This window comes from Porites lutea, chromosome 12, assembly GCF_958299795.1.
Source record: "Porites lutea chromosome 12, jaPorLute2.1, whole genome shotgun sequence".
Taxonomy (NCBI): domain Eukaryota; kingdom Metazoa; phylum Cnidaria; class Anthozoa; order Scleractinia; family Poritidae; genus Porites; species Porites lutea.
The window spans coordinates 386440-396383 of NC_133212.1; the positions used below are offsets into that span (position 1 = coordinate 386440).

General features: G+C 39.1%; 1 protein-coding gene across 1 annotated transcript in view; it reads right to left on the minus strand.

The window, feature by feature from the left end:
• Positions 1-266: 266 nt before the first annotated feature.
• Positions 267-9944, minus strand: part of LOC140953534 (HAUS augmin-like complex subunit 3) — a 12629-nt gene continuing 2951 nt past the window's right edge. The window contains exons 3-16 of the mRNA XM_073402940.1: positions 9316-9386; positions 8914-8997; positions 8347-8458; positions 8045-8114; positions 7020-7132; positions 6356-6440; positions 6066-6123; positions 4307-4441; positions 3779-3962; positions 3368-3520; positions 2391-2644; positions 2083-2164; positions 1164-1259; positions 267-1065 (exon numbers count right to left, since the gene is read on the minus strand). Coding sequence (XP_073259041.1) covers positions 931-1065; positions 1164-1259; positions 2083-2164; positions 2391-2644; positions 3368-3520; positions 3779-3962; positions 4307-4441; positions 6066-6123; positions 6356-6440; positions 7020-7132; positions 8045-8114; positions 8347-8458; positions 8914-8997; positions 9316-9386 — 1632 coding nt within the window. The 3' untranslated portion in view covers positions 267-930. The remainder of the gene's footprint in view (positions 1066-1163; positions 1260-2082; positions 2165-2390; positions 2645-3367; positions 3521-3778; positions 3963-4306; positions 4442-6065; positions 6124-6355; positions 6441-7019; positions 7133-8044; positions 8115-8346; positions 8459-8913; positions 8998-9315; positions 9387-9944) is intronic.

The window sequence follows — 9944 nt, forward strand, 5'->3', positions numbered from 1 at the left end:
TCTCGCCAAAATCTGTGAGCAGGCAACATTGCAAAATCTATGACGTCAGAGGGTAACAGTGCACCGTTACTCGCGAATGTTGACCTTTGACCGCCGTTACAGCGAGGTTTAATGAATTTCCAGCTTAAAAATTTCCAGCTATGTAACAAATCACTTAAAGACTGGTAACTCGGTCGAATCAAGTGTTTATTAATAAAACTAACTTTCATGTGTATTCGCACTTTAAAACTGTAAGGCGAATTGTAAAATGCAAACAACGCAGCAGGCCAGTTTTCGGTAACTGTATTTAAAAAATGGACTATGAGCTATTGTTGTTACGTTGTCACGAATTGTAAAGTTTGAATCATTAGTTCTTTTATCCTGCTTTAGCTAGATACGTAGATTTTCGCAAGGAACTTTGCAACTGAAATAAGCACGTTATTACTGCCTAACGTGTGCTTTTATCAGTTGATCGTTGTTTATAGCCCACTGAAATAAATGTTTGGTAAATGACATCTTTTTTGTTTTGGGTAATCAATGAAAAAGGACGAGTAGAATTTTACCTATACTTTCCGTGCTTGTGTTGTAAATGTGAGAAACATTTTCTGAAATAAATCACTAGAAAGGATCAAGCGTTGCATCAGTTCTAGTTGATAATCAAAGTCTGCACGATTTTTTTGTTTTGTAAGCATCTTTCGGTTTTAGCGCCTGCACTCACTTCGTGCAGTAGAAATCCAATAACGCCCCATCGAACCTCGGCGGAGGAGAGAGGTTCTTTCCACCCCTTAAAAAAGGTGACGAGTTCGGTGCGCCATCGAAAAAGTTCGTTTTCTTCCTTTATATTTCTCTCTCCGACAGATGTCAGAGAAGGTCGGAAACACATTAGCATTATTTCATCTCTCCGCGATTGAGTGTTTTCGTGTTTAACCAAGATTCCTATGTACCACGGCTTCACTTTAATGATACAAGATGGGCGTCAACCCTGCCTGCTAACTCAGCTATGGCTCGTTTAAGACGAGGAGGATCCGTGAAAAAATATACAAACAGTTCCCTTTCCATGAGTTTTAAGCTATCCGATCGGAGCACCTGGAGAATAAAATAAAATAAAACTGGTGTAAGGCAACAAGAAGAAAATAATACCACTTACCACAAACCAAAACTCTGTAGCAGCATTACTTGTATACCTTCTTCTTGGACTCGCAGTCTTTTATGATGTCTTTTATGGACTGTTCCAGTGTTACAAGAAGTTCATCCAACTGCCTCAGGCCATCCGCTATACACTATAATATAATAGATAAACAAATAAATAAGCATTAAATCTATCGATGAATATAGGAGGAAGCGAGCTCGACTGGTATCATTTAACCCCCCTCCCCCAACCTCCCCCCGCCGCCCACCACAACAACACTTATAAATAGCCACTGGTACGATACATACTGGGTTACCCATGCGCACCGCACTGTTTAAGTAAGGATCTTGGATTGGTGGGTGTTTTGGAGGACGAGACTACTACATTCTCGCTTAAACTCGTCGTAGAATGACGACGGCTATCACGTTTTCCCGCCAAAACGACGCTGGCACTTCAGTCGAATCGCCACTAACGAGAACCACTACGAGTACGAGATTTGATCGAAAGGTTTATTCGGGTATTGATAAAAAACTGTACTCCCCGGCAAGCTCCATTTTACTATTAACACCAGAAAAGTTTAAAAAGGTTAATTTTTATTGAAGGAGGCTAAGCCCTCTCCCGATCGCAAAATGATAAAACTTCTCATGTTTGATGACTTGTTGCCTCCACTACGACATTCTCGCTTAAACTCGTAGCAGAATGACGACGGCTATCACGTTTCCCCGCCAAAATGACGCTGGTACTGCAGTCGAATCTCCACTAACTGTCATCTCTCCGCAACGACCACTTTTTTTGGCGGATAGTCCATACATCGACTCTTGTTTAAACCTCTCTACAATGGCCACCTTTCTACAATGATCACTTTCTTCTGTCCCTCCCTAAGGTGATCGTTGTGGAGAGGTTCAACTTTATTTAGTATTGAATGAAAATCTCGTACTCGTAGTCGTTTTCGTCTTCTTAGAATGTAAACAAACCTGGGGACTTAGTTGTGGTAGACCTCTTGTTGTTGTAGATTCCCCATAAACTGTCTTCGCACACTGCTGAAGGTTATGCTCTCTAAAACAAGAGAAAAAGAATGGATATAGCAATCCAAGAAGCAGTCCAAAATCTACAGTCAGTAGAAAAATATGCTCTATAGAAATAACACTTCTAAACAATGTGTTCTTGGAATGGGATTTAAACATGCGGCCACGTGATCACGCTGCGCATCGTGCCAGCACCTGATACATGTATTTACATGCAATCTAGAGAGAATAAAAGGAGCAAATTTAAATTAACGTACAGTTGTTTCCAAGCCTCCTCCTGTTTGCTGCCCGAGGAAGACAGGGACTGCGTCAAGGACTCGAGCTGAGCTGCTAGCTTCTGACTCCATTCCACTAACTGACTGAAAGCCAAGAAAATTTCTTTTGTCCCATCTACCTCCCCCTTGGGCGAGCTTTCAAGTACGCGGTAGAGTCTTTCCATGAAGTGATCTCGGCTATCAATAGTTCCCCTGGAGGGGTGGGGTGGTTGAGCAGCATATTCATCCATCACTGCCTGAGATGAGTTAAGAAAAAGTCCTTCCTGATACGTTTAAAGTTGGTTGTAGTTAGATCCCACGTACTTGAGCAAAGTTAACTGTATTTAAGCTAACATTAGCGCTTCTTCATTAATCTGTAAATGTATCGACTATGCAAACCGCTTAGAGTAAAGGCTGATTCATCGCATGCTTAATTTATCGGAGCCTGAGAAAAGAGCCGACATTTGACGATGCCACCACTGGTTTCCTAGTGAAATGACGTCTGACGAAAGACTGCAGAAATTTTATACTAATGACGTGTCACTTCCCAACTCTGGGTAGTGCTTCTGATTGGTTGAAGCAAATTTCTCTTGCGGCACAACCAATCAAAAGCACTAGCCAGGTCGGAGTAATGCCACGTCATCAGTATGGAATTTCTGCGCCCGTTCCACAGACGTCATTCGGCGGGGAAACCAGTAGTTGGGTCGTGAAATGTCGGCCGTTTCTTCAGGCTAAATTTGCCAGAGCCGTTTTTTGTGTAGTTATACAACATTCCTCACCAGAGGAAGAGGGGAAGAGCGTTGCGTGAAGACAAAATAGCGGCTGCATAGTAGAGTAAGCTTACATTTTGATCTACCAAAATCTGCAATGACTTACGACAATATTATAATGTAGTGGTATTGTTTCTAAACAGTGTGCTAATACAGTAACAGGGTTAGCGGATAATGTCGAGTAATGAGTGAATGATGATAGCAGGATACATAGCGAGATTCAAGTCCCTTGACTGAGTCCTCAAGTGTGCTCTCTAAAGTGCTGAATAAACGGTGAGTGTTGCGATTTTTACGGCCTTCAACTTCAAGAGCCATCGAAAGAAACTCATGACGGGAACGCTGAAGCAAAAGTTGAGTGATAACCTAAAGAAAAAATAATAAAAGGTTTTTAGACAAACTATCATTTTTGCCTAAAAGGGGAGTCTTCCTGCTTCTCACAAACACTACTTCTTCTTTCTTATCATCAGCTACAGCCTCTCTGTGCTGTAATAATTCAACACTTTTCTTCCTTTGTTTATCCTAGATCCTCTGTCCTCTTCCCTTTCCAGCCACACTACCCCCCCTCCCCAATTAAACCCCCGCTACTCTACAACTATTTCTTCAGATGTTTTGCCCAGATACCTGATCTTGCTTGGATGTGAAGTAATCCTGTCTTGCTATCTTTAGTTTATAGTCCCCTTTAAGGATACTTGTGGCTTGTAGCTCTCCCAGCTCCTGTACCAGCCCAGGCAGCACCTGCTCAGAAAGTTCCCCTATCTCCATTTTGACTTGAGAAAGTGCCTTTTGAACTTCAAGCAGTTTGGCACTAATCAAAATAACAATGAAAAAAAAGAAATCACTTTTAGGGTGGCCAGCAGATGAATATTTTTTGTCGTCACATGAAAAGCTTAAAACCAATTAAAAGCAACTGTCTAAAAGCACTTGAACAATTGAACAAAATATTTTTTTTGAGTGCAGCCATAACCAGTTACATCATTGTTCCCATCACTGTAAAAATAATATCACAGAAATTAAAGTCTTACAAGAAGATATTTGTATAGGGGGTATGTTAGGTCTCTCACCAGTCTTTTTTGCCCGATTATTATCCCTGTCTGATTAACTGACATTGTGCGCACACTCCACTTTATGTATGATATATTTCATTATCACCTTAGTTTCTCAGTGCTTAGAGGGCTTGTCTCCCATGATAAACTTTTCAATCTTTCCTCTGCTGCTTTGAGCGCTGTGCTTACTCCCATTGCGGCAGCCATGTTATGAATTCTTTTACTTTCACTTGAAGCATAACTGCAAGGTTATAATAGCTTATTAAGGCATTCACGTAAAGAGGTGTAAAACCAGCAAGAGCTACATAATGTAAATCTGCACCTTTCTAAAGAACATTGTTAAAGATGGTGTAGAATTAATACATAGTAAAGCAAGAAAAAAACCCTGAAAGTTTTTTAAGTTGGTTACACAGGACACCCAGGAATTTTACAGGATTCCAACAAAAAAGGATGTGTTTTCCTAGTGTTGAACAAACACACAAAAATAAGTAAATAAATAACTCACGCTCATTTAACATTTTTAACTCGTGGGTACGCGCGAGCGTACCACGAGTTATTGCAGGGACTGAGATATGCAAATGAGTCACTCGCTCACTCGTAGTAGACGCACTTCGTAATTAATCGGGTCCGAACTCGAGAGCGCGAAGATCTATCGTTTCCAAAGAAGCACGCGCTCGCCGAAGTTCGGTAGCATCAAATTTCTCGCTGAAAGCGTGCATCGTGCGCAACAGCACGGTTAGGATAGAGGTCTTAACAAATTTAAGACACGCAGGAATCTTTCAAATTAGTACGATTCAAAAGCCTTTGATCCGTCCAGGCGTTAAACTTGACGAGAAGATGAGCATTTTCTCTTCGACTCCTTCAACTTCGACGCTGGCTTGATCTCCTACCTTGTAGTAGTGTAGTAGGTTATGTGTATGAATGAATTTATGGCGGTCAGTATAAAACACGGACTGCGGACTACGGACTGCGGACTGGGTATAAAATACGGACTATAAAATACGGACTGGTGAAATGTGTGGTAAATAAAGGCACTTCTTTTTCTTCTTCTTCTTAAGGGCTCCCCAAGATCACGGGGGGAAATGGATGTGAGTTTGAGCATTACCTTTAAAATAACAGCGGAAATCGAGTTAAGAAAACATAAGCTAATGTTTTGCATCCTACTTCGCGGAGGATTTGTGTCGGCTTTGTATCGCTTATGTTCTTTCATTGCCATGAAATGCGTTTACATTGTTTTTTACTGTCAGTAGCCTGGTTTCAATAAGCCTTAATTTCATCCGATTGCTTCGAGTCGTTTTTTCAATCGGTTAAGTATGGCTCGATCGTTTGCCCCGGTCGTTTGCCGGCGGAAGTTCCATGGAAAAGGCATTAAAACTGAGACTTTTCGCCAAATCACGTGACCATCCTCAATGGCGTAGTGGCTATGTGAGATCGTGTCAGCCCGAAGGTACCGGGTTCAAATTCTGCTGAGACCTTCTTTTTCCTTTCTTCCCTTTTTTTTTTTTTCTTTTTTGTTTTGTCTTGTTTGCCTATTTGTTTTGCTGTTTTTTTTGTTTTTTTGTTTTTAAATATATACTTAAATAACTGTTACTAAAGTGCAATAAACAGAAAGAAAAGTATTGTGTTTCCAGAACAAGGATAGTATATTTATTATCTGAATTTCTATCATTTCCTAAAATTCACTGTGGGAAAACCAGAGGTGATAACTACTTGATTATTTTCTAAACAATGTACCCACGAGTTGACGATAGTCTTTCTTTGATTCACTGCCGGAGTCAGTGATTCATAGAAACAAGGTTGCATTGTGTACTGTTGATTTAGCTGTTTACTTTTAAAGATGATATAAAATCACAGAATTCACTTACACAGTTTGTAGTCTTGCAAGCTCTTGACAGTCATTGAAGTTGACTTCATTGTTTTCTCCTAGTTAATAAAAAAATGAACCTCTGTTAACATACATGTATGCTTTAATAATCAGAAAACTGTAACAGTTTTCAGTGAGTTTTCAGTGCTATACTTGATGCAAGTGCTTCAAAAACGTGCTGCATTCTTGTAGAGAGGTAATTATTTCCTTAACTATTTTCATGACCATTTACATTGATGGGACATTGGTTTATGATGTAAGGGTAATGTTTATGGTAATTTTTGTTCTCACCTCTAACCAGAAGTGTTGAGGGATCACTGATTTCCAGTAACTCATATCTTGATTTTTCCTCTCTGCCAGCCATCTCTGCTATACCCTACATGTATGTATAAAGTTATGTTGCATATCATTGGCTGACGTACTTCTCAAGATCAAATGATCCAGTGGTTACTGTGGTGTACAATGTAAACTCGATATAACAAACCTCTATATAATGAAGTCCTCGGTATAACGAACGATTTTCTTTGTCCCAATAATAGTAAATTATAATGAAAAAGAACCTTGACATAACAAAACCTTGTTATAGCGAACAAAGTTTGCCAGTCCCTTGGCCCTTCGTTATATCGAGGTTCCACTGTACAGGTCTATCATCATTATTCTCATTGCATGAATATATAATTGGCCCATGATGTGGGAAATAAGAAACTCCTTTAAATTCCATTGTGTTGGGCCTGCACGCATAGCAACGGTAAAACCCTTTGTTTTAGCTTCAAGTGTTTATAACTCAACATTAAACCAGTTTTAGAATCCCTAATCCCACCTAGAAGGGCTCCATTATTCTAATGGAGGGTTCCCTCAGCATTTCGTACTTGTTTGTTACTAGTATCTGCCATGGTCTTATTGGAAAAAGTGTATACATGTAGTTGCGCTTTTAACACTGACTATCAAGTCATACCTCAAAGAACTGTTTCCTTGTGTAAGCGGTAAGTTCTCCGGTGAATCGTTCCTCAGATTCATAGTAATTGTCATAGGACAGTTGTGATAAAAATGTCACAGAGTAAGTAGAACCTACAGAGGTGTCATAATATAACTATCATTGTCATGTAACAAAATTAATGTGTTCAAGCAGTCATAAGAATAACAAGAAGTATGGTGTATGTAAGCACCTCATGCCGTTAAATGATCAGGCCATAAAATAGTTGAGGCAAAGAGAAAAATATTGTACAAGTGAGTCTGTCCCTGATCGCATTTGTCCCTGTACTCATGGCCTATGGGCCAAAGCCACAGCAACTGTTGTATGCTATAGCTCAAGGAGTGAAAAATATTTAACAATTATTGAACGAGGTTGAGCAAAATATCGTGATCTACGAGACACTGACAAATCACAATATTTTGCGATAACCGAGTTCAATAATAATGTTTTATCATTCGATCACCGGGTTTGTTTTTTTTAATGAATATCTTCGGGAAGCGACGCGATCTGCCATTTTCATGGAAGAGCGATCGCAAGAATGAGAAAAGCACGGTTTCCTTTACGCATGAGCAGAATGTTATTTGCAGCCAAACACAGTTGGACCGCATTGCGCATGAGCAGACCATTATTTGTTATTTGCAGTTCACGTGGTGGGCTCTCGGCCAATGAAAAGAAAGAAAAATTTGCTTCGAATAATAATAACGATTATTTGCATTTCATTTCCTAACACACTGCAAGAACTAGAAAAAAATTACCATTGGTTGTACATAAAATTAACTTAATTTATAAATTGCACTAGCATGATATGTTGTGGGTTACATCTGTTCTAAGGATAATCCAACCTCGTTCCCAGGGTTGTCTGGGAACGAAGTTGAGGATAATCTAGAATTTCCCTTTTTCTCCTATGGATAAATAGGATGAGGAAACAAAGGGTATTCTGAATCCCACAAGGTTGAACACCTATATTGAACTAAGGAAGGATTTAACTACAACAGATATACATGTACCTTCTTGTCCAGAGTATAATGCTGTCATTTCAGAGACAGACTGCTCTAACTTCTCTAATGCAGAATTCATCTGAAACAAACATAACATGAACATCATGTAATGATTTTATTATTGATAATAATGGTCAAAAGGTGATACTGATAATAAAGAAGATGATGGTGATGATAAAGACAATAATGACGATGATATTTAGTTTACGGAGAAAATACAATACACTCAGATTTAATAAGATTTGAAATTCAATTCGATTCAACTTGCAATGCACAATACTTGAATAGATGTAAATTTATTCACACAGTACCTGTGTGTTGTCAGCTTGGCTGGTTTCAAGAATGGCTTTGTATTTTTGTTTGTTTTCCTGAACCACAGAACCTAGTTTTGAAAGCCTGTGAGTTATGCCAGCATGATGGAGGCTACAAGAAATGACAAAAACAGCTCTCAATTTTTACTACAATACAAACGAATGTAATTCTCTTTTAAATCTGCCCTCTTGGATCTTTTATAGTAATAGATCTAAAGTTTTTAAAATGTTGCCATATTTGTAAAGGCTGCCAGTGTTTTCACCCATATTTTCAAGTGAACAGCTGGTCTAGATTGTGTCTTGCTTTCTGCTAGGGTGTTTTCCCTGAATTTTAGCTCAGCAGGTAAGGGACCATTCCTGACTGGTATGACAAAAAATATGCACCAGAGGTATACTGTTCTGTGTGGGCTGCTAAGGTTGTTTCCCAAATCAGGCCTCTACCGCTAGTTTTCAAAGCACCAGATTGTAATTCCATCAATATTATTATTGGGGATGAGTTTAATAAGGTATAAAATAACTATAGAAGTTTGATTACTGCCAGAACAATCGCTTTCTCTGTACATGTACCTCAATTTGTTCCTCTGTGAAACAATTTTTTGGAGTCTTTGCTGTATCAGCTGCACCTCTGTCTGCAGGGAGCTGACCTCATTTCTGTGAAAGAAAGATGTTTTCAAGGCTTTAGAGCATGGGGGAAAAAAATTAAGAAATAATAACTTTGAATAGTTTTTACATGCAATGCAACATCAACATTAAACGCGAACCTGTTTGTAAAACTTTGACAGTAGAAAGAAGATGTTTTGTTATCGTGAAAGGTTTTTAAGTTGTTAAAACATGTACTGTTCATATAACCATGTAGATAAATGTAGACAAGCCTGGCCACGAAATTAATTTTTTGGGTGTTCACCAGGTGCTAAACCTATAAATTTGACTTTTACTTCACTAATCAAATGATTTTTCCCAAATCTATACCTCAGAGTTTCGTTTGAAAACTGTTCGTCTTCTTGTAACAACACTGAGAGAGTCTTGTCAATTTGTTCATTCTGCAGTAAACAAACGTTTTAATAAACAACACAACAATATTATTACTAAAACATTAACTGTGTCCCCATAACATTCTGGCTAGAGATTGAAAGAATGTGCCAGCTTTTAAATTAAGGACAAAACCAGTTTACTCTACTTCAAGAGTGAGCCACATTTTACTTCTCCTTACTGTCACACTACTCAGTCAAGCACAATGGTTTGTATGACAAAGGAAAATGATAGAGTGACTGAAAAAGGTATTGATTGTTGAACATATTCTCCTTACTAGTACGATCACAGGGTTGTCAAAATGCACCAGCAATTGGCGCTATCACCAGCTACTTTAAGGTTTTTGCAGCCTAGTGATATGTGTTCCCCCACCTGGGAAACACATATCACTAGTGATATGTGTTCCCCCACCTGGGAAATACATATCCCTAGTGATATGTGAAACCCCACCTGGGAAACACATATCCCTAGTGATATGTGTTCCCCTACCTGAGAAACACATATCCCTAGTGATAAGTGTTCCCCCACCTGGGAAACACATATCCTTAGTGATATGTGTTCCCCCACCA